We start from the raw sequence: 24,915 nt of genomic DNA, 5'->3' as shown, positions 1-24,915 counted from the left end.
TTCCTAATTACCACGAACATAACGAAGTCTCTTACCTTTGTCATATATCTGTTCCTTGTCTTTTGGAGAAAGAGAATCGACCTTTTGCTTTAGTTTTTCTGTTTCTATTTGTGTTTGTTTCTCATAATATTTGTCATCTGGTTTCATTGATAAAGTCAATTTATGTTGATTATTCTGCAACAACAGTAACAAAAAAAGCCAAATTACAACAAGAATTTATTAAAGCTTTATATATTGAACCAGCCTCTGCCACTGTATTCTTGGATCTGTAGTTCCATTTAGCCATTTTTGAAATAGTGATAATAATAAAGCTCTCCTCAAAGGGTTGTTTTGCAGATTAAATTATATAGCCACATATGGTTACAGAACCAGATCTGATATGTAACAAGTATAAAATTCAAATATGCTGTTATTATTACTACTAGTATTATCATTATCATGGTCACTATGTCTTCACCATAAAAGTATAAATATTCAACATCTTCTTTATACTTTGGCTGGAAAAAGAAACTGTACTTTTTAATAATATAAATCTTTGATTTTGGTTTAAATTTAATATAAAACAGAACAAAATAACTATTTTTATCTAGTCTTCATTAACTATTAACTTCTCAAAAGTTAGAACTTCCCCATTCAGAACTTTGTAAGTCTGAGGACAAAATAAATGTTGACCTAATACAACAAAAGATGTTAAGTGATTTAACATGCTTCTCTTATTTATTTCAGCAATTAAAACATACACAAAATGCTCATTTGTACAACTACCGAGAGGTGAATTAGAATATAACAGGAATTTTATGTAAAATAACTTATAATAACTTAGAGAAATTGCAGGTCAAATTATATCTCATGTCCAAAACAACGGAGTGAACTAAAATAAAAAACAAAAACAAAAAACCCTGCTGTCAAGTCGATTCGGACTCATAGCAACCCTATAGAACAGGGTAGAACTACCCCACAGGGTTTCCAACAAGGGGCTGGTGAATTCCAACTGTCCAACTTTTGATTAGCAGCCAAGCTCCTAATCACTGTGCCTGCAGGGCTCCTGTATTAAAATAGTTACCCTTGACCTAGAGACAATAGTCTGACCCACCACAGCACCATGCTTTTAAACGTTCTGCCATTAATGAGTATATACCAGGGAACGTACCACCAAGTACAAACACCTAAATGTCTAGGAAAACAAACAAGCAAGCATCAAAAGAATTCTACTAACAAAAACAACCAGAATATCCACTGTTCTCATATTTTATATAATTCTTTGATTTAAAAAAGAGAACAAAAATATATGCAAACGTTCTGTTAGCTGCTAAGTACACACACACACAGACACAGGAACTTATATATAAAAATACACATATTCACATATGAAAAATCGACCTGCATTACAATCTGGAAAACAGAATGCTTTCAAGTTAATGTACGCATTTAAATTTTAATTAACAAGTGAGACATTATGTCACCTGCTCATTAGCAGAACAGCCTCACATAATGTAGATTACGTTCCAAGCGTTCCTTTCATTATTATACAATTCAACTTCAAAATTACAGACAAAAATTCTTCAATTTTCTTACCTTGAAATACTGTTTTACTTTTTCTTGCAAAAATATTGGATTTTCCTTAAGGCACTGCCTGAATTGAGCCATCTGATTTCCTAATTTCAAGAGTTCCACAGGGTCCCCGTCATGATTCCAGCAAGAAGCTATGTACTGGAACAAAGAATTTTAAATTCACAATGCGTATTACATTACAAATGCTCTATGACCCCAGTAAATATCAGACTTTACGTTTTAGTAAGCTCTCAGTTTCCATATTTGCAAGTAGAGACAGAAGACTTTCTGTAACAAAAACTGAGTCATTATTTGGTTGGAAGAAGAGAAATTAAGTCCATTTTAACGCAATTATTTTCTAACAAAATGAAGAGTATAGATTTTAATTATTTTTAGAAAATGTAATCATTTCTAACAGATCACCAGTTATCATAAATTTCTACCCATTTTAAGTATTCTGTGTAAAACTACTTCACATAAAAGCATAAGCCACCATTAGAAAGCCAATAAGCTAATAAAGACAATACCTTATAAAATGACAAGCCATGTATTATAAAAAAACTCAAGAGTAAATTTACATCAGATCTGAAATTATATAACTTTCTGAAAATACACTTAAAGTTCAAATGAAAGGTGCTATCAATATCAATCTATTTCAGTGCTGTCAAGAACCACTATTATAAAAGTCAAAAAAAAAAAAAGAGGAAGCAGTTGAGAAATCGCATACTGAAGTCAGCGTAAGTCCAAAGCTGGTAGACTGATGTTTCATTTGTATTTCAGTTTTATGAAGTAAAGCTTCAATTTGATCATCTTCAAATCCTTTTCTACAGAACAAAATTAACAGAGAGGTTGAAAACAACAAATGGTTTAGAAACACAAGGTAGCAGATACAATAGTTAAAACAACCGAAGATGAAGTTATATGTTTTATTACATACAGAAAAGGTTACAAAAGTGAGAAGGATCATGCCCCTTGCCATAAAATATTCATGAATTTAGAATGAAAGCAAATCATACTTACTCAATGACTTCATCGATTGTTCTATCGACAATGTTTCTGACTGTCTCAATATCTCCCTCTGCAATGCCCTGTAGGCCTACACTGAAGTAGGCCTCCCTTGTATATCCATTATACCTAGAATCCAAAAACAGAGATGACGCATACAGTTTTCACCATTCCTTTATAATACACTTAAAGATCAAATACTCTACAGAATAGAAGTCATTAGATCTCTAAACTTCCAAATCTTCCACTAAAAAAATAAAGCAGTATTCTCAGATATTCACTTCTCAAGTATAATTGGTCACGTTTATATTATGTCTTTTATTATTCCTAAAAATCAATATAAACCTTAGAATTATGGCAAACTAAATCTAGAAAATGAATTGTTGAGTTTTACAGAATCTTAAGATTTCAAAGAATACTTAACTTCCTGACTTTTAAAACAGGCATAGAATATTCCGAGACCTTAGAAAAGCTATCTTGCTTTTTTTTTTTTTTTTGCCAAATGTCCCTTTGGGGACTACATAAATAACTTCTCCCGGAGCCCCGATCTAACCCGGAGATCTGTGTCCTAGGAGAGGACACGTGGTCCTGTGCACTGAAGGACGCTCAAGCAGCATCCCTGGCCTCTCTACCCAGGATGCCAGGAGTACCCCTCCTCCTGTTGTGACAAGCAAAAATCTCTGTGAACATTAACAAACATACCCTGGAGGGCAAAACCACACCTCCTTGAGAACTACTGGTCTAATCTAGTAATAAAACTTACCCAACATCAGGCGAGAAGCCTGTGCCCAGTCCAGATTCAATTAAGGCTTTGTAAAAGGGAGAATTGGGTCCACCAACCAAGAGTGAAGACAGAAGATTTAATGTGAAGGCTTCAAATGTATCAATGATTCTTCATTTAAAGGGGAATGGGGAACAGGGAGGACAAAAAGAAGAAAACAAAAACAAGAAAGAAAAATTGTTGTCGACCCTGATAAAGTTTTTTAGATCACCATTAAGTTAACACTTTTACCTCCAATGAAGTTGAAGTTCTACTACGACCTTGCATTTGAACCTCCACTGTAATAACTGAATAGGTGAAACAGAATAATTATTCTTTTAACTTACAAAGTATTTATATACTATAATTTTTTTTTTCTTTTTGGCACCAAACCATAGAATTGATTTAACTGGGTATCTGATGCTAATCACATGGCAGTTTGCCAAGTACTTTCACACAAATTATTCCAATATATCTACAATTCTAACATCGAGGCTGTAAAGTAGACCAGAAACGGGAATGAGACAAAGGGAGTGCTCAAGGCTGTCTAACCACTAAGTGGCAGGCAGACCACCCAGTGCGTGCAGCCCAGGTAACATCCTTCCTTTCCTAAATATCCTTTCTTAATCTAGTGTCCATGAAATCTCTCAAGTTACAAAGTTTTGGCATGTCTTGTATTTTTCTGAGGCAAATGTTCACAGTATTCTTCTTGTGCTCAAAGGGACTGGTGAGTCCCAAGACGTTAATACATGCTGTTTTAGGCCAGCCTTTCCTCTGCAGGCAATGAAAGCTTCAAAATACAAGAGGGAAGTAAATTATTTTTCTTCTGGACAGCTACCAAGAGTGACTTTCTCCCAAAGCCATCTCAGATGTGGTTAAAACCTTTCCCGACATTTTGCTCTCTAGTCTGAAAACCTGCTCAACTCCTAAATCCTACTGTGCATTTATACTTGATAGCAGAACTCACCGCCTACCATTCTAACCTGGCTACCTACTGTTTACTACCTGTTGTAAGCTGAGACAATCCACACTCACCCTGGTAAGAGGAAGCTGACACTGACAGTCGTCTGTTTAGAGGAATCTGCAGCAAGTGGATCAGGGCCACATGTTATTTGGTATTCCCTCTGTAAAATGATACGATGCTTTAAATAAGCACAGAGTCTAAACAGTTTTAAACAAACACAAGCTGTGTGATTATAGGAATTGTCCAAAAGATGCTTTTCACTGAATGAACTTTCTTTTTAAACAAATAACCATCCTTTAGGTTTGAAAAGTTCTTAAATACATTGTACAACACAAAAAAATTTTTTAAATCATATTAATACACAGTTCAAATCTCAATATGTTTAATAAGTATAATTTAAAAAACTGATTTTTCTAGGGACCTACAGGCTTATCCCAAGGCTTCTGAGCTGGCACTGTGGTGCTTGGTTCAATTTTCTGAAATTTACTCAGAGCTTCTTCGTCAATTTGTTTCAGGTGCTTTTCTAACTGAAAATTACCATAAGTGAAGAACCTAAAATTTTGAGAAGATAGTTTATTTTAGTTAAAAGATTAGAAACAAATAGTGAAGGCTTTTTGCATGACAGGGAGAATGTACAACACACAGCAGCTGGGAACAAGCCAGTTTCCATGATGCAGTGAACTTTATATATGGGAATACTTTTTGTTTCACTTATTTAACTACAAATATCGAAGAGGTTTTTTTTTTTTTTAAAGTAAAATAAGTTGATTGTAAAAACAAAATACAATTTGTGCTGAAGGAATTAATTAAACGTAAAAAACCAAAACCCACTGCCGTCGAGTTGATTCCGACTCATAGCAACCCTATAGGACAGAGTAGAACTGCCCCGTAGAGTTTCCAAGGAGCACCTGGCGGATTCGAACTGCCGACCTCTTGGTTAGCAGCTGTAGCACTTAGCCACTACACCACCAGGGTTTCCAATTAAATGTAAAGGTGGCAAAAACTGATCTTTTATTTCAATCTACTATAAAGGTATTACAAATACCAAGTAAGTTATTTGTTAAAATAATTTATGACCCTAGTAATAGCAATACAATAAATCCACCTAAGACTAACAACCAAAATAATGAATTTCATAAAATTCAATTTCAGGTTATAAATTTCAGATTATAAATGCTATTAAGGTAACATTTATTCAACTGCGGAGGTTTATAATGTGAGTTGATCTCTTCCTTTAAATGTTGTCTGAGCTATATTAAGATTTTGGGAACTAGTGTCAAAAAAAAAGGGGGAGCCCTGGTAGCACAAAGACTAAGTGCTCGGCTGCTAACCAAAAGGTTCGTGGTTTGATTCACAGGAGAAAAGTTCTGGTGATCTGCTTCTATAAAGATTACAGCCTAGAACACCAACAATAACCCAAAAAATGAGTGTATGATCACATATGTAGGTGTACAGGCATATATCTGTGTGGGCAGATACCGACATGTGCGCACAGATAGAAGTATCTACAGCGAACCTGCAGAACAGAGTAGAACTGCTCCTTAGGGTTTCCAAGGAGCGGCTGGAGGATTTGAACTGTCAACCTCCTGTTTAGCAGCTGAACCCGCACCACCAGGGCTCCATATGTATGTGTACGTACAGATGTGTACACACACATATATTCATAGAAGATATAGTTACGGAAACTTCTCAGACATAACCAAACCCTGCGAGATTGGTTTTCTGGGTTTGAAGGCTTAGGACCTTCGTCTCATGAGACAACTCAGTCCACTGGCATAATATAGTTCACGATGTTCATGTTCCGCATCCTAGGGAGGTGAGTAGCGTCTGGGGTCTTTAAAGCTTTCAAGCAACGATCTAAGACACAACTATTGGTTTCTACCTGTCAGGAGCAAAAGAGAAAGAAGGAATTCAAAGTCTCAGAGAAGAAACAAGTCTACAGGGCTGACAGCCTACACAAGAAATGGCCTCGACCAGCCTGAGACCAGAAGAACTAGACGGTATCCAGCTATCACTACTGACTGTTCTAAACAGGGCCACAACAGATGGACCTTCATAGAAACAGGACAAAAATGCAGTGTTTAAACAGTCCAGACTTACTGAACTGTTGAGACTAGAGGACTCCTTAAGATTATCACCCTGAGATATTCTTTAAACCTTGAACCGACACTATCCCCTGTGGTCACCTTTTAGCGAAATAACAGACTGACACACAAAATAAAGGACATTAGCCATGAGTACAGTGCTTCATTAAAAAAACATCTGTATGAGACCAAAATGTCAACAATTACTCTGAAGCAAAGATGAGAAGATAAGAAAACAGGAAAACCAGAGCACTGGAAATGGAACAACCAGAACGCAATTAAAGTTGATGCATTATGAAAAACGTAACTAATGTCACTGAACAATCTGTATAGGAATCGTCAAATGGGAACCTAATTTGCTGTGTACACTTTCACTGAAAACACAATAAAATATTATTTTAAAAAAAAGCTTACAGCCTAGAAAACTCTACGGGGCAGTTCCACTCTGTCGCACGGGGTTGCTATGAGTCAAAAATCAGTACCCAACAAGTGTCTTAAAGATCTTTCTAAATTTTTATACCCAAAGGCTTAGAAACAATGATAATCCAGTAGTAATTAGCACCCCTAGTATCCAGATACTGGTCTCTAAAGGCCATTCCCAACTAACAGTCACAGAACTCCTTGGTGAAACAATTAACTGAGAATGTGGAGCAGGGAATGTATAAGATGAGCGTGGGACGTGTGTCAGAAATCAAGTTACTGAAGACCAATGAGACTCTGGCAAAAAGACACATGATGACCTTTAACTCCCACTAGCCACAGCTGGGATAATTAGAGCATAAAAATATACATAAATGATCCCATTTGATCACAAAAGTTCAAATATATTTAAATACAAAAAAAAAAAATTCTATGAGGTCATAATACTAAAAAACAATACAAACCAAAGAGGGCTAAAAACAAGAGCCTCTTTTGTCATTATTGGAGGTAGCTATTAATACCACCTCTCCCAAAGCTGGATATTAAAGGGAAAGAAGCATCCTTCCTGCCCTTCCCCTAAGAACAGCACTTCAGGGAACCTACAGCCCCAGCTGATGATGGAAAACTCTTCTTCACAGAAGCCCGGCTAATGTATGTAAAGAAATTATAGGATTATAAAACTTTGCAAACACTCATAAAATAACTGACTCAGGCAACAACCATCAATGAATACTAAAACCATTAACTGGTTAATAAGGAACTCAATATTCTGAGTGCTAAAATCGCAACCCACAAAATTTCCTGAGATACAAGAAGAAACGCAGAAGTTTACAGTGAAGTGATCAATTTTATCATCCCCCTCTGTAGATGAACAGATATTATATGAAACCTGATGTGATGTAAAATGTAATACATAGCATCACCTACAAAATATTCTAAAAAAATGCTTAACTTGACTCTAACCAAGTCTTTAGATCTAACTTTCAGTTCTCAGGAAATAAAAGCATAAATCAACCAATACCACAAAACAATCAGATAAAGCCAGAAGGTGACAAATTCCAAATGACGCTTGGACTGATTTCTTCAACAAGTCAATGACAAAAAGGAAGAGGGTCGCTGTCCTACATTAAAAGATAAGTCAGCTGAATTATGGTGTTGGTGAAGAATCCTGAATATACCATGGGCTGCTAGGAGAACAAAAAAGTCTGTCTTGGAAAAAGTACAGCCAGAGAACTCCTTAGGAGCGAGGATGGTGACACGTTGTCTCATGTACTTCAGACATGTTATCAGGAGGGACCAGTCCCTAGAGGAGGGCAACATGCTTGGTAAGGCAGAGGGTCTGCAAAAGAGAGGAAGACCCTCAGTGAGATGGACTGACACAGTGGCTGCAACAATGGGCTCTAACAGCAACAATTATGAGTATGGCACAGGATGAAGGTAGTATTTCATTCTGTTGTACACACGGTTGCTATGAATCGGAACTGACTCAACAGCATCTAATAACAACGACAAACTGGGTGGTGCAAATGGTTGATGTGCTTGGCTTGAAAGGTTGGAGGTTTGAGTCTATACATGGGTGCCTTGGAAGAAAGGCCTGGTGATCTACTTCTGAAAAACCAGCTATTGAAAGCACCTGGAGACACAGTTCTACTCTGACACACGAGAGGTCACCATGAATTGAAACGGGCTTGTTGACAACTGGTTAAGAGACGGTAACTAAATGGAATGCGTGGGCCTTATTTAGATCAGTCAAAAATTTTGGGGACAACTGTGAAAATCTGAATGTAAGAATCAGGCAATTTTAAAAAAATTTTCTTTTAAATAGTATTATGTTATGTAAGGAAATATCTTTATGTTTTAGGGTTACATATTCAGGTATTTAAGAGTAAACTATCATGTCTGTAATTTACTTCAAAATACTTCAGCAAAGAAAATAATCTGATTATTTTATCTATGAGGTTCATTATTTTATTCTATCTACTTTTCTGGATGTTTGAAAGTTTTCATAATTAAAATTTTCAATTTTTTTCAATTAATCTCAAAAATATTTTATATTAATGTCTGATTTACTATTGCATCTAGTGTTATACATGAAACTAGAAATTTATCAAAAATAAGGTTTAATAACTGTAACCAGCATTTATGGAGTATTTCTGAGCCAAGTACAGTGCTAACTACTTTACGCGTATTATCTGCATTAGTTCTGGGAAGCAGGTGCCATCATGAGCATCCCCATTACACACACATAGTAAGGCTGAGACACAGAGAGGGTAATGCTCACTAAGATAAAGGCCAGTGGACCCGAGACTCAGTACAGAACCAGGCAGTACAGAACCACTGCACTGTGCTAAGATTGGTCATTACACATTTCTTAAAGTGAATGTCCATATAAACTAGACAGGTAATCTACTAAGCAAAGAATTTTATCTAAAACTACTTATTTCTCAAGCAAACATCTCTTTGTTAAATGTGAGCGAAATAGCATCATTTAATATAAGATAATGCAAGCAAGCAAATCAAAAATATACCATTAGACTTTAAAAATGAAGTGTTACCTAGCATTACTTGGATGATAATGAGTAGCATGAAACTGTTTAAGTTGTTCCCATGTAAGATCTGGGATGCATAATGGATCACCACCAGAGATCACTGAGTAAGTGTGGTCAGGAAGAAGTCTATTTTGAAGGTGCTGTGAGAATATCCTCTCGTTATCTGTCTTCAAAAAAAACGAACAAAAAATATATAGAGAGAAATACACACATTATTACATTACAATACAGCAATCAACCACATTCTGGGAGCATGTAACTGTAACATCTGGCAAATAAAACTGTTCTAACAGTAAACCCGGACATTCATGCAGATACAGACTAAAGTAAGCATTCAACTCATTAACAATCTGGGCACAGGAGCCAAAGGCTAGCTCTCTCTGGGGAGAACGGAAAATTTTCTTTTCAATATGCACCGGGTAGTCAATAATCGCACAACTGAAGGCAAAGAGAAGGCCATGATGGAATTAAAAAGGATGCACTAGGATTCATTTTTGCCCACTAGCTGTATGGGCCCCCATGTGTCTGCCAGTTTGTCATACTGTGGGGGCTTGTGTGTTGCTGTGATGCTGGAAGCTATGCCACCAATATTCAGATATCAGCAGGGTCACCCATGGAGGCCAGGTTTCAACTGAGCTTCCAGAGTAAGACAGACTAGGAAGAAGAACACGGCAGTCTACTTCCGAAAAGCATTAGCCAGTGAAAACCTTATGAACAGCAGCAGAATATTGACTGATACAGTGCCAGAAGATGAGCCCCCCAGGTTGGAAGGCACTCAAAGGATGACTGGGGAAGAGATGCCTCCTCAAAGTAGAGTCAACCTTAATGATGTGGATGGAGTAAAGCTTTCGGGACCTTCATTCGCTGATGTGGCATGACTCAAAATGAAAAGAAACAGCTGCAAACATCCATTAATAATTGGAACCTGGAATGTACGAAGTATGAATCCAGGAAAATTAGAAACCATCAAAAATGAAATGGAACACATAAACATTGATATTCTACGCATTAATGAGCTGAAATGGACTGCTACTGGCCATTCTGAATCAGATAATCATATAGCCTACTATTCTGGGAATGAGAATTTGAATAGGAATGGTGTTGCATTCATTGTCAAAAAGAACATTTCAAGATCTATCCTGAAGTATAACACTGTCAGTGATAGGATAATATCCATAAGCCTACAAGGAAGACTAGTTAATACGACTGTTATTCAAATTTACACACCAACCACTAGAGCCAAAGACGAAGAAACAGGAGATTTTTATCAGCTGCTGCAGTCTGAAATTGATCGAACATGCAATCAAGATGCATTGATAATTACTGGCGATTGGAACGCGAAAGTTGGAAATGAAGAAGGATCAGTAGTTGGAAAAAATGGCCTTGGTGATAGAAACAATGCCGGAGATCGAATGATAGAATTTTGCAAGACCAATCACTTCTTCATTGTAAATACCTTCTTTCACCAACATAAACGGTGACTATACACATGGCCCTTGACAGATGGAACACACAGAAATCAAAATGACTACATCTGTAGAAAGAAACAATGGAAAAGCTCGATATCATCAGTCAGAACAAGGCCGGGGCTGACTGTGGAACAGACAATCAATTACTCGTATGCAAGTTCAAGCTGAAATTGAAGAAAATCAGAGCAAGTCCATGACAGCCAAAATATGACCTTGAGTGTATCCCACCTGAATTTAGAGACCGCCTGAAGAACAGACGTGATGCACTGAACACCACTGACCAAAGACCAGACGAGTTGTGGAAGGATATCATACATGAAAAAAGCAAGAGGTCACTGAAAAGACATGAAAGAAAGAAAAGACCAAGATGGATGTCAGAGGAGACTCTGAAACTTGCTCTCGAATGTCAGCAGCTAAAGCAAAAGGAAGAACTGACGAAGTAAAAGAACTGAACAGAAGATTTCACAGGGCAGCTCGAGAAGACAAAGTATTATAACGACACGTGTGTGCAAAGAGCTGGAGATGGAAAACCAAAAGGGAAGAACACGCGCGGCGTTTCTCATGCTGAAAGAATTGAAGAAAAAAATCAAGGCTCAAGTTGCAATAGTGAAGGGTTCTACGGGGAAAACATTAAACAACGCAGGAAGCATCAAAAGAAGATGGAAGGAATACACAGAGTTACTATACCAAAAAGAATTAGTCGATGTTCAACCATTTTAAGAGGCAGCATATGATCAGGAACCAATTGTACTAAAGGAAGAAGTCCAAGCTGCTCTGAAGGCACTGGCGAAAAACAAGGCTCCAGAAATTGATGGAATATCAATTGAGATGTTTCAACAAACAGATGCAGTGCTGGAGGTGGTCATTCATCTATGCCAAGAAATATGGAAGACAGCTTCCTGGCCAACTGACTGGAAGAGATCCATATTTATCCCTATTCCCAAGAAAGGTGATCCAACCGAGTATGGAAATTATAGAAAAGTATCATTAATATCACACGCAAGCAAAATTTTGCTGAAGATCATTCAAAAATGGCTGCAGCAGTATACCCACAGGGAACTTCCAGAAATTCAGGCTGGTTTCAGAAGAGGACATGGAACCAGGGATATCACTGCTGATGTCAGATGGATCCTGGCTGAAAGCAGAGAATACCAGATGGATGTTTACCTGTGTTTTATTGACTATGCAAAGGCATTCGACTGTGTGGATCATAACAAACTATGGATAACACTGCAAAGAATGGGAATTCCAGAACACTTAATTGTGCTCATGAGGAAACTTTACATACATCAAGAGGCAGTTGCTTGGGCCAAAGAAGGGGATACTGATTGGTTTAAAGTCTGGAAAGGTGTATGTCAGGGTTGTATACTTTCATCATACCTATTCAACCTGTATGCTGAGCAAATAATCTGAGAAAGTGGACTATATGAAGAAGAACGGGGCATCAAGATTGGAGCAAGACCCATTAACAGCCTGCATTATGCAGATGACACAACCTTGCCAAACGTGAAAAGGGTTTGAAGCACTTACTAATGAAGATCAAAGACCACAGCCTTCAGTATGGATTGCACCTCAACATAAAGAAAACAAAAGTCCTCACAACTGGACCAATGAGCAACATCATGATAAACAGAGAAAAGACTTAAGTTGTCAAGGATTTCATTTTACTTGGATCCACAATCAACAGCCATGGAAGCTGCAGTCAAGAAATCAAAAGATGCATTGCATTGGGCAAATCTGCTGCAAAGGACCTCTTCAAAGTGTTGAAGAGCAAAGATGTGACCGTGAAGACTAAGGTGCACCCGACCCAAGTCATGGTATTTTCAATCACATCATACGCATGTGAAAGCTGGACAATGAATAAGGAAGACCAAAGAAGAACTGATGCCTTTGAAATGTGGTGTTGGCGAAGAATATTGACTATACCATGGACTGCCAAAAAAGAATAAACAAATCTGTCTTAGAAGAAGTACAACCGGAATGCTCCTTAGACGATGGTGAGACTGCGTCTTACATAGTTTGGACATGTTGTCAGGAGGGATCAGTCCCTGGAGAAGGACGTCATCCTTGGCAAAGTACAGGGTCAGCGGGAAAGAGGAAGACCCTCAACGAGGTGGACTGACACAGTGGCTGCAACAAGGAGCTCAAGCATAACAACAACTGTTAAGGATGGTGCAGGACCAGGCAGTGTTTTGTTCTGTTGCGCATACGCTCGCTGAGTCGGAATCGACTCGACGGCACCTAACAACAACAACTTTATGGGAGATGAAGATTCCACGGGATTTCAGAGGATTTCAAAGGTAGTTACTGTAACTTGAGTTTCAAGAAGGGGTCTCGAAAGAAATGATACCCAAGTTGAGTATTAAAAAATTAACAAAGTTTGTTAGGTAAAAAGAGGTCACAAGCAAGAAATCAGGAAACAGCATGGTAAATACAACCAAAGCCCTTCAGAAAACCAGCACATATTGGGGGTGGGTCTTGAAAATCACGGTGGGAAATGCTGATGAAGGTCTAGGACAGCAGTTCTCCATTTTGGCCTCAGGACCCCTTTACACATCTAAAAATTAATGAGGTCACCACAGAGCTTTTGATTACATATATATTTTTTTTCTATTATGTAGATTTATAAGTATACAATTTTCCTGTATCAGAAATGTAGGTTTATAGGTACAGAAAATATGCATTTTCTGTATTAGAAATTAAAGCTGAGACACTTTAAAACTAGTTACTTATTCATTAACTTACAGCCCATCATTACTTATTAACAAATATTCTTCATAAGTGAAATAAAAAAATTACTGAGAAGAGCAGCCCTGTTTTACATTTCTGCAAATCTCTTTAGTGTCCCGCTTAATAAGACAGCTGGGTTCTCCTGTCTGCTTCTGTACTGATTATGCTGTGTCATCACACATCATGCAGCTTGTGGGAAACGCCACTGTATTCTTGGGCAAGAAGGAGAGTGCAACAGACAGTGAAGTCTTCATATTATTGTGAAAATATTTTTTACCTCACAGACCTCCTGCGGATTATATACCAGGGGTTCCCAGACCCCAGTGTAGAAGACAAGGTTCCAGAAAGAACAGGAGCCTGGCCACTCTATCATCCTATGGTTTCTGCACACAGCACTGCCCCTCCAGCTAATTCAAAAAGTTACATAAGAACATTACATATTAGAATGTCGACTATCTTCCATACCTATTTGTATTTCCTATTTTTACACAGCTAAGATCACAATTTTAACACAATATAAAAAAGGAAAAAAACTTACAAACGCGCCCTTCATTTCATTAAAGACAACTCCTTTAAAGATCAAGGGTGTTTGGGGGTCACTCGGATTCTCATGCTCTAGTCTCCATCCTTCCTGCCTAAATAATGATGAATAATTGTAAGATGATAAAGATGCCAAGACTTCAAGGCTAAATCAATTCATGAATCATTACATACCAGAAATCCAGTTCCCGTAAGCAAGGAAAAAAGGCCGCGTCCAAATATACTGAGAGGAGATTCTGAAAATCCTTGGGATTTTGTGTGGAAAATGGATACAGCGTATAATCGCTAGCTGGGTACAAACGAGAAGAAGGTTTTACAATACAAAAGATTGCTACTAAAGCTACTTGCTTTCAAGCCTAATTCCACCATAAAAATAAGGCCTAAATATCAAAGGAACAAACGACACCAGCTCCGTGCTCTGACCCACGACCTTGCCACTAGCACTGCTTTGCTCACCCTCGAGTCAATTTTTCCAGGTCCCACACAGGGCCTGGCACAGAACGAGCACTCAGGGCTAATTCTCCCATTACGCATTTACAGTTTAAGGTCCTCCAGGGACATTATACGCTGAAAAAGATAACCTCATTCTATAAGGGAATTGAGTTAATCTGCTCTTTTCATTTCACTCTTGGAAGGATACTTTGCCCTAGCAGCGCTGCTCTGTCCACGCCAGCACTATTTACTATTTTCACAGACAGTAATGTACAACCCAGACAACAGTTACATCATCAAGATGACTAACAATGTTACAGACACCTAATTCTTAGGAACATTTCCAGAAGAAATCTGTTTCGAACTTTTCCAGAGAAAACTAGCATTCCATTTCCTAAAAACCTCAGTTTTGATGATCGGACTGCTTTGTGGCTTTCCTAAAAGATTAAATTTCTAACATCTTCCATCTAGGCAGATGGGTAATTTACTCTAGGTGGCGCTCACATGGCGCTAACTACCCTATTTATTCTTAGAAACTAAATGATTTCGGGTCAGGACATCAGTCTCACCTGTGAAGGCATTCATGAACGTTGACAATGACCTATTTAACATTTTGAAGAAAGGATCTCTACACGGATACTTCTGAGAACCACAGAGAGCTGTGTGCTCAAGGATGTGTGGAACACCGGTACTGTCCATCGGAGTAGTACGAAACTGTACGCTAAGACAAAGAGAAAAGAGAATAAACAAATGAGAAAACACTAAGCTTGACACTAATACAGCTTTTAAACACCTAATGACCTCAGATTATCAGAATTAGTCATTTTAATATCACAAATTTTCAACAAAATGTCCTCTAACTATAATGTGTAAGATCATTGCTTCAGACTATAAAATATTAATGTATATAGCTGAGAATATAAATTCATGTAATCTTTTCCTTATATTTTTGGAATACTCTGTCAACGAAAATAAACTATTACTGAGATTTAACATTAAACTACTTAATGTATGGTAGGCATGTTAAATAGAAACACTTCTAGAACACGTTCTTAGAATGCACCATGTACCTAAACAAGTTATTGTTGTCTTCTCTTGCCAGGTGTAAGTATCTAGCACCTGTGTTGTCATGACTGAGCTTCACTGCGGTCAGGAACAGTTCAGGAATAGGTGTTACCTGGATTAAGACAAATACGGTTATTTTAAATAAATTGAGATGATTGGTCCGTTCGCCTTAGACAATATGTGAATCCAGCATTTCAGGGGGGCTGGAAGGGACAACAGAAATCATTTGTCCAAATCGCTTACCTTACAGATGAGGAAATTAAGGCCTAAAGCTGATAATATTGCATACGTTCTTGGTTTTTTTTTTTTTTTGAGTACTATTTTGCTAAACATGTTTATTACATTTCATATATTTCCCTGTGTGGTAGGTATTCTCATCCTCATTTAGAGATGGAAAAACTGAGGCTTAGAGAAATGAAGTCATTTGCCCGAGGTCACAGAGAGCCAGAATTCAAGCCATGGTCTGTCTGTGCCCTTTCCATTACACTATACTGCCTCCTGATGATAATGATTCTCACTTTTTGGATGTCTGCCCTGTGGCTTCTGCTTCTACATATTTCATCCCATTTTGTGTTCAGAACAACCCTGTAAGAAAGGTAAATGCTGGAATGAGCCTTAGCCTGGGACAGTTGATGGACGCTCCCAGGAGCAAACCTTGGCTTCATCTAGTTGATCCTAAGCTCTCAGGGTGAGCCGGAGGGGCCACAGGGTACAAACATTCCCCATGAAAATGAAGGAATCCTCATTTCCAGGTGTGGTCAGCTCTCACTTTATGTAAACCACTATTCAAGATTCTATGTTCTTTCGTAGAATCCAAGCATGTCAGCGGGCCATCTTTCATTCAGTCACAATATCATATCCCTGTGATAATCATACCCACTCATTATCCCCATTTTTCAGATGTGGTGAAAGTAACTTGTTGACCATAAGCTACTGGTAGAACTGAGATTAGAACTCAGGTCTTCTGAGCCTAGTACAGGACCACTGCCACACAAACGAGGTAACAGAAGTGGTCTGTCAAGTAATAATGCTTGCACGGCTTATAACTATTTATGTATCAAAGTTTACTGAGTTTTGTAAGAAATGATCAATTATTTAAAATTATAATAGATACACTAAAGTATGTCCCTAATAACAGCTTTCAAGTACTCATTTCTCAAACAAGAATCATGGGCTTATCATAAAATACATTTTCACAAAGGAAAAGAATCCACTCTGAATAAGGTCCGTATTACCCCTAACTTGTATTAGAAATCCAAACTTCTTTGCATGGCCTTCAGGGAGTTTATAAATGCTCTGACCTCACTGTCAGGAACCCCATGATTCAGTCAAACCAAATGACTCACCATCCCGGGACCCAGTCTTGAACTTCCTACATCACTGCTTACTCATGGTGTGCTCCCTGCTAGAGTACCCACCAATAATCTTGCTGTCTCTTCTTAAATGCCACTTTCTCCATGAACTTTTCCCTATTTCATTCCCTGAAGCAACACACTCTCCTTCTTCTGTCTTCTTTTGCACTGTGCACGTCTGCTATGACATTAGTCACCCTATCCCTTGTATTATAGTGCAGATGCGTCCTTTCAGATTATAAGCTGTTTGTCGTTTATATTTCTTGTGGTATCAAGCACAGCATAAAACCAACAGTCAGTCAAATATCTTAAGTGCTTCTTTTTCAATTGTTAAATAAAAGCAATGTGACAGTTTATGCAAAACCAACAGCAACAACAATAAAAAAAAAAACAACACAAAACAAGCAAACAAAAATAAAATCTATCATAGCATAAATCTAAGTCAATACAGGTCCACGATCCCTTATCTGTAATTTTGAAACACAATGACTCCGAGCATAAATTTGTAGCAAACTTTTTTGGGAGCAAAACCTAACGAGAACTGACGTGAGGCATTTAGAGTTTTTATTTATCACACTCTGTGTGAACAGGTGTATGCTTGGCTATAGAAGTATTAATGTGTTTGATTACGAAAGGCTTATTTCAGACCCACTGGGAACATTATTTCCTAAAATCTGAAAAATTCTGATTACCAAACATGTCAGGCCCCAAGAGGTTCAGGTATAGGACTCATAGCAACTCTACAAGACAGAGTAGAACTGCCCCACAGGGTTTCCAAGGAGTGGCTGGTGGATTCAAACTGCTAACCTTTTGGTTAGCAGCCAAACACTTAACCACTGTACCACCAGGGCCTTGTACTGACTTAAGAATCAGGGAATCATTTAATTTGCAAACTCTATTTAGTTGAGTACCTACTATGAAGCAGGAAGTATGCACGGTTCTTGGGACACAAAGATGAAAAAACCAGTCTCTGCTCTGAAGGAACACACATGCCAGCAGAAGTTGCTTCTGTTATGATGTCAACATATAAACAACATATCAAGATGTGCCCGTACCTGGTTTACAGTGAATCCGTGGATTTTTTCTCCTACTTTATACTGCAGAGCCCTCTCACAAGCTTTACTACTCATCCACCTCCACACTTTATGGTTTGCACAGCTGTATTTAAGACAAGTAATCAAAATTAGATGATTTGTGAGAAAACTGTTTAGGTAACACAATCCAGCAACGTAATAAAAAATCTTCACATGATAATCAATTCAAAGAATAATTAAATCATATATCTTCCAAACACAGTTTAGAAAATTAATTTCCAGAAAAGTTCTTTCAATTTTCAAAAGTTTTTAGCTCATTTCAGCTAAACTTTCCTAATGTCAACAAATAATTAAATATTGAAAACCTGTTATTTGTACACATTCACAGAAAACAATTATAACACAAATTTTCAAACAACATATACCCTCAATTGTATAAAAAACAGTTTTCATGTTAAAGTAGCTTCTTCCATCACAGCATTCTCACAGGCCATCACAATAAAGCAATAAATTCAATCTACCATTACGCACTTAACAAACTGGTGAAAATTAAAAAGTTGAATATTATCAAGTATTGCCAGGGGCTCTCATAGTGAGTACAAACCAGAACAACCTCTTTGGAAAATCATTTGGCATTGTTTAGAGAAAGTGAAGATTAGCAATTCTACCTCTACATGGACAGCCTCAAGAAATGTGTACTTTTGCACTAGAATACATGTAGAAGAAAGTCATCATTATTCCTAACAGCCTCAACTCAACCAACCCACAGCTCCATCAACAGAAGAATGGATAGACTATGGACAATTCACTCAATAAAATAAATTGGCAGTAAAAATTAATGGACTGAAGTGTCCATCAACACATGAATGAACAAAATGTGGCACATACATACAATGGATTATTACTGAGCCATAAAGAGATATAAAGTTCTGACACATGCACGCTACATCATGCCAGGTGGAACAAGTCAGTCACAAAAGGACAAACATCATATGATCCCACATAGATGAAGTAGGAAAACGTATAAAGACCAAAGTTTATTACTGGCACCAGGGCTGGGAGGAAGTGGGAAAGGAGAAGTCATTGCTTAGCGGACAATAAGTTACTGTTAATGGTGGTGGAATAATTTGGAAAAGGATACCAGTAATGGTTGCACAACATGATGAACATAACCAGTGTCACTGAATCATATATGCAAAAACCAAATTGACAAATGTTTTGTTATACATTTTTACCACAATTAAAAAAATGTATTACAACATTAAAAAAAACAGGAATGGACTACAACTACATGTAACAAAGATGTAGGTGACGTGTTAAACAAAAAAATGCATCGGATACACGTAGTACTATTCTATAGATAAGTTCAGAAACAGGTTAACACTATATTGTAAAAATGCATACAAGTGGTAAATATATAAAGGAAAACAAGGAAATGATTTTTTTAAATAACATTTTATTGTATTTTCAGTGAGGGTTTACACAGCAGTTTGCATTTCCATTCAGCAATTTCTATACAACTTGTTCAGAGACATTGGTTACATTGTTCATGATACATGTACAATCTCATTATTTCCATAGTGGTTGTTCCACTTCCACTGATCTAGTTTCTTTGCCCAGAAATAATTTCTATAAAATCTAAATAATGATTACTTCAGGAGGGAAAAAAAGGTTTATGATCAGGAATGGGCAATTTTAAGCTAAGTAATAGTGACAAAACTTTTTAAAATAATTATTCTTTCCACTGTAATATAGGTTTTATGAGATTTTCTACATTAATACTGTTGCTGTTGTTAGGCGCTTTCTAGTCAGTTCCAACTCATAGCAATCCTACCGACAACAGAATAAAACACTGTCCAGTCCTGTGCCATCTTCACAATCACTGCTATGTTTGAGCCCAATGCTGCAGCCACTGTGTCAAGCCAACTCACTGACGGTCTTCCTCTTTTTCGTTGACCCTCAGCTTTACCAAGCATGATGTCCTTCTCCAAGGGCTGGTCCACCCTGAAAATATGTCCAACATATGTGAGACAAACTCTCACCATCCTTGCTTCCAAGGAACATTCTGGCTGTACTTCTTCCAAGACAGATTTGTTAGTTCGTCTGCCAGTCCACGGTATATTCAATATTCTTCACCAACGCCATAATTCAAAGGCATCAATTCTTCTTTGGTCTTCCTTTATTCATTGTTCAGCTTTGACATCCGTATGAGACAACTGAAAATACCATGGCTTGGGTCAGGCGCGCCTTTGTCTTCAAGGTGACATCTTGCTTTTTAACACTTTAAAGAGCTCTTTTGCTGCACATTTGCCCAGTGCAATATGTCGTTTGATTTCTTGACTGCTGCTTTCATGGGTGTTGATTGTGGATCCAAGTAAAATGAAATCCTTGACAACTTCAATCTTTTCTCTGTTTATTACGATGGTGCTTACTGATCCAGTTGTACGAATTTTTGTTTTATGTTGAGGTATGAGCCATAGTGATGTCTTTGATCTTCATCAATAAGTGCTTCAAGTCCTATTCACTTTCAGCAAGCAAGGTTGTGTCACCTGCATAGTGCAGGTTGTTAATGAGTCTTCTTCCACTTGTATGTGATGTTAATGATATTTTTGATAATTTTCACACTCTACCGAATCATTTCTTTGGAATGGGCACAAATATGGATCTCTTCCAGTCAGATGGTCAGGTAGCTGTCTTCCAAATCTCTTGGCATAGAGTACTGAGCACCACCTCCAGTGCTGGTTCCATTTGTTGAAACATCTCAATTGGTATTCTGTCAATTCCTGGAGCCTCGCCTTCAGTGCAGCTTGGACTTCTTTCTTCAACATCGCTGGTTCTTGATTAGATGCTACCTCCTGAAATGGCTGAACGTGACCTGATTTTTTTGGTACCATGACTCTGTGTGTTCCTTCTATCTTCTTTTGATGCTTCCTGAATCATGCAACATCTTCCCTGTAGAATCCTTCAAAACTGCCAACTCAAGGCTTGAATTTTCTCTTGAGTTCTTTCAGCTTCAGAAATGGGAGTGTGTTATTTCCTTTTGGTTTTTTAAGGACAGGTCTTTGCACGTTTCATTATAATACTTAACTTTGTCTTCTTAAGCCACCCTTTGAAATCTTCTGTTCAGCTCTTTTACTTCATCATTTCTTCCCTTCGCTTTAGCTACTCTAAGTTCAAGTGCAAGTCTGAGTCTCTTCTGACATCCATATTGGTCTTTTATTACTTTTCTGTCTTTTTTATGACCTTTTGCTTTCCTCATTTGTGATGTCCTTGATGCCATCCCACAACTCGTCCGGCCTTTGGTCATTAATGTTCAGTGCATCAAATCTGTTCTTGAGATGGTCTCCAAATTCAGGTGAGACATACTCAAGGTCATATTTTGGCTCTTGTGGACTTGTTTTAATTTTCTTCAACTTGAACTAGCATATGAGCAACTGATGGTCTGTTCTGCAGCTGTTCCCTCCCCTTGTTCTGACTCATGACATCGAGCTTTTCCATGATCTCTTCCTACAGATATAGTTGATTTGATTCCTGTGTATTCCATCCAGTGAGGTCCATATGTATAGTCACCACTTATGTTGTTGAAAAAAAGTATTTGCAGTGAATAAGTTGTTGGTCTTGCAAAGTTCTATCATGCGATCTCCAGCATCATTTCTATCACCAAGGTCATATTTTCCGACTACCGATCGTTCCCCTTTGTTTCCAACTTTTGCGTTCCAATCAACAGTAATTATCAATGCATCTTGACTGCATGTTTGATCAATTTCAGACTGCAGAAGGTGGTAAAAATCTTCAGTTTCTTCATCTTTAGCATTAGTGTTTGATGCATAAATTTGAAGAATTGCCATATTAACTAGTCTTCCTTGTAAGCATATAGATACTAGTTTTTCACCGACAAGAGCTGTACTTCAGGATATATCTTGAAATGTTTCTTTTAATGATGAATTCAGTGCTACTTTTTAATTTGTTGATTCCTGGCAGAGTAGACTATATGATTGTCTGATTCAAAATGGCCAATATCAGTCCATTTCAGTTCACTAATGCCTAGGATATCAATTTTCAAGCATTCCATTTCATTTTTTATCACTTCCAGTTTTCCTTGATTCATACTTTGTACATTTCATGTTCTAATTACTAATGTACATTTGCAGCTTTTACTTCTCACTTTGAGTTGTGCCGCTTCAGCAAATGAAGGTTCTGAAAGCTTTACTATAGCCACATCATTAATGTCAACTCTACTTTATGGAGGCAGCTCCTTCCCAGTCGTATTTTGAGTGCCTTCCAACCTGGATGGGCTCATCTTTGTCTGCATCATTGTCTGTATCAGGCAATGTTCTGCTGCTATTTATAAGGTTTTCACAGGCCAGTTTTTTCAGAGGTAGACCACAGGGTCGTTCTTTGTAGTCTGTCTCGGTCTGGAAGTTCTGCTGAAACCTATCTACCATGGGTAACCCTGCTGGTATTTGAAATACCTGTGACATACCTTCTAGCATGACAGCAACACACAAGCCACCACAGTACGGCAAACTGACAGATGAGCGGTAGGCATTAACATTACAGCTCACAAAAATACACTTTCTTAAAAAAGATATGAACGGGGGAAAAAAAGAAAAAAAATTGACTAATCATTGGCAATATTATAGAGATATGTTATAATCCAGAGCTCTGGTGGTGCAGTGGTTAAGTGTTCGGATGCTAACAAAAAGGTAAGCAGTTCAAATCCACCAGTCACTCCTTGGAAATCTATGGGGCTGTTCTATTCTGTTCTATAGGGTCGCTATGAGTCGAAATCCACTCAATGGCAATGGTTTGGTTTTTATGCTATAATTGACTATCATCTTCTTATCAATTTAGCAAATTCTATAATTGTAGGGTAGAGAAAGATTTTAAGAAGTTATATATCATAAAGGACACAATCACCAAACGAATATGTTACATTAACGCATGAAAATCTTGAAAAGAAATACTTAGACTTTCCCCCCATTAAAAAAAAAAAATTTGCCAGTGAGTCAATTCCAACTTATGGCAACCCCATGTGTTTCAAAGTAGAACTCTGCTCCATAGAGTTTTCATGTCTGCAAATTGTCAGGCCTTTCTTCCAACGCACCTCTGCATGGGTTTGAGCCACCAACCTTTTGGTTAGTAGGTAAGCAGTGAACTGTTTGCACCACCCAGGGACTTTATCCCTCCCCCCATACACTTTCTTATAATCTATTACATACATATGAGTATTGCTGCTGCTGCCAAACCATAAAGGTGCCCCAAAAACTGACATCCCAATGTCCCATACTCAGGGATTCATAACCGGGGCTAGGTTAGTAAGCTCCACCATAAGTTAAACAGGGTTTTGAGGAGTAGCCCAAAAACCAAACAATTATTTATCATCTATTTCTTTTAACAAAAAAATGTTCTGTTCATTTTCAAGCTTACAGGATATGACACTTTCACTATTGGAAACTAAATGTATTTTTTCACATATACTTAGTCATAAAAAGAAAAGAGTTCAATTTGGAAGGCCGTAATTTTATTAAGAACTTAGCACTTAAAGGTAAGTACAGTAGCAGAAGCATAAGATCTCTGCTCCATTACAAAAATGAAATGGCAGCAAACATACTGCGAATCATAAATTCAGTTACCTTTATTACATATATTAAAACCCACATCAATAATAAGCCTCACTTCAAAAAGCCCAGACAACCTCCACACAGGGCCACCCACTCTGAGGACTGCTTGAGGTTCAAGAAGGGGACAGAGGGTCAGGAAGGCTCCTTTGTGCCCCCATTTAGCCGCAAGGCCTTTTCCAGTCAAATCACAGTAATACCTAAGACAGGAAATCCCTTCCTCGGAACGCCGGCCAAGAGATGCCTCGGGCAGGGAAGCAAACGGTTGTGCTGCTTATCCTACCTGTATGAGGCAGCTCTGCCATCCCGAGCCACTGCAGAGGTCCTCAGGGCTGGGGCCCAGGGGGTAAAGGGGGCTTTACGCCCAGGGAAGCTGCCCAGTGGACGCCCCCGGGCCTGGCGAGTCCCCTTCCGCCAGGACCCGGACCCCAGGCGCCTGTGCACTCACGGGCGCCAGCAGAGGCCCTGGCCCGCCCCCCCGGCCCAGCCGAGCCCGCGGACCCCCTGCGGGGCGGCCCAGTCCCCTCCCCGGAGCCCGTCTCCTCACCGGCCGGTCAGGCTCCGCAGCCCGCCGCAGCGCCACATGACCCCGGTGGAAACCGTGCGAGCACAAGCGCGGGTGACAACTTAACCCGACGCAGGAGCGCCAGAGGAGGGCCCCGCACCGCCCGCGCCTCCCATTGGCCAGCACGGCGGAGCTACGCCCTCCCTAATAGGCTCGCAGAGTAAGGGGCGGGGTTTCCACTGCCGCGGGGTAGGACAGAGGGGGCGTGTCCCGGCCCGCATCGCCCCGCCCCGTCCTTGGAGGAGGAGGAAATGGGGGGAGGAGCAGGCCAAGGGGGCGCAGGGGAGATGGAGAGGGGAGGCGCACCGCTGCGTTTTGGCCCAGGCTTTTTGGCCATGATGTGAGCATTTGTCTCTTAAAGTAAAGTTTCTGCCCCTGTATGTTTTCCGTTTTACGCATTTCATATTTAGCACAAAAGATGTAAGAGTGACCTTCATCAGGTTACTTTAGCAATCTTGGGCTCATTGCTTCATTTATAAAAATCAGAGGATTGGAATTCCTAAGGCCATGATTCTGCGATGTTTTGAATCATGAATTTTTCCCAGCTCAGGTTTTTCCTCAGCAAGCTACGTTGTTGTTACGTACCATTGACTCATAGTGACCCTATGTACAAGGGAACAAACACTGCCTAGTCCTGCGCCATCCTCACAATCATCGTTATGTTTGAGCCCGTTGTTGCAGCCACTGTGTCAGTGCATCTTGTTGAGGGTCTTCCTCTTTTTTGTTGACCCTGTACTCTACCAAGCATGACATCCTTCTCCAGGGACTGGTCCC

The 24,915-nt window shown here is 38.7% G+C and overlaps 1 protein-coding gene across 2 annotated transcripts in view; it reads right to left on the bottom strand.

Moving 5' to 3' along the window:
- PITRM1 (pitrilysin metallopeptidase 1) overlaps nucleotides 1–24,216 on the bottom strand; it is a 58,938-nt gene extending 34,722 nt beyond the window's left edge. For both annotated transcript variants that reach the window (XM_049881653.1, XM_049881654.1), the window contains exons 1-14: nucleotides 24,124–24,216; nucleotides 17,977–18,079; nucleotides 15,575–15,681; nucleotides 15,074–15,225; nucleotides 14,247–14,361; nucleotides 14,071–14,167; nucleotides 9,340–9,500; nucleotides 4,706–4,832; nucleotides 4,352–4,440; nucleotides 3,320–3,448; nucleotides 2,572–2,685; nucleotides 2,279–2,375; nucleotides 1,576–1,710; nucleotides 36–174 (exon numbers count right to left, since the gene is read on the bottom strand). In XM_049881653.1, the coding sequence (XP_049737610.1) occupies nucleotides 36–174; nucleotides 1,576–1,710; nucleotides 2,279–2,375; nucleotides 2,572–2,685; nucleotides 3,320–3,448; nucleotides 4,352–4,440; nucleotides 4,706–4,832; nucleotides 9,340–9,500; nucleotides 14,071–14,167; nucleotides 14,247–14,361; nucleotides 15,074–15,225; nucleotides 15,575–15,681; nucleotides 17,977–18,079; nucleotides 24,124–24,161 (1,603 nt within the window). In that variant the 5' untranslated portion in view covers nucleotides 24,162–24,216. The remainder of the gene's footprint in view (nucleotides 1–35; nucleotides 175–1,575; nucleotides 1,711–2,278; nucleotides 2,376–2,571; nucleotides 2,686–3,319; nucleotides 3,449–4,351; nucleotides 4,441–4,705; nucleotides 4,833–9,339; nucleotides 9,501–14,070; nucleotides 14,168–14,246; nucleotides 14,362–15,073; nucleotides 15,226–15,574; nucleotides 15,682–17,976; nucleotides 18,080–24,123) is intronic.
- Between the last annotated feature and the right edge of the window lie 699 nt (nucleotides 24,217–24,915).

Source organism: Elephas maximus, chromosome 4 (genome assembly GCF_024166365.1).
Source record: "Elephas maximus indicus isolate mEleMax1 chromosome 4, mEleMax1 primary haplotype, whole genome shotgun sequence".
In the NCBI taxonomy this organism is placed as follows: Eukaryota; Metazoa; Chordata; class Mammalia; order Proboscidea; family Elephantidae; genus Elephas; species Elephas maximus.
This window is presented reverse-complemented; position numbering and strand designations above follow the sequence as displayed.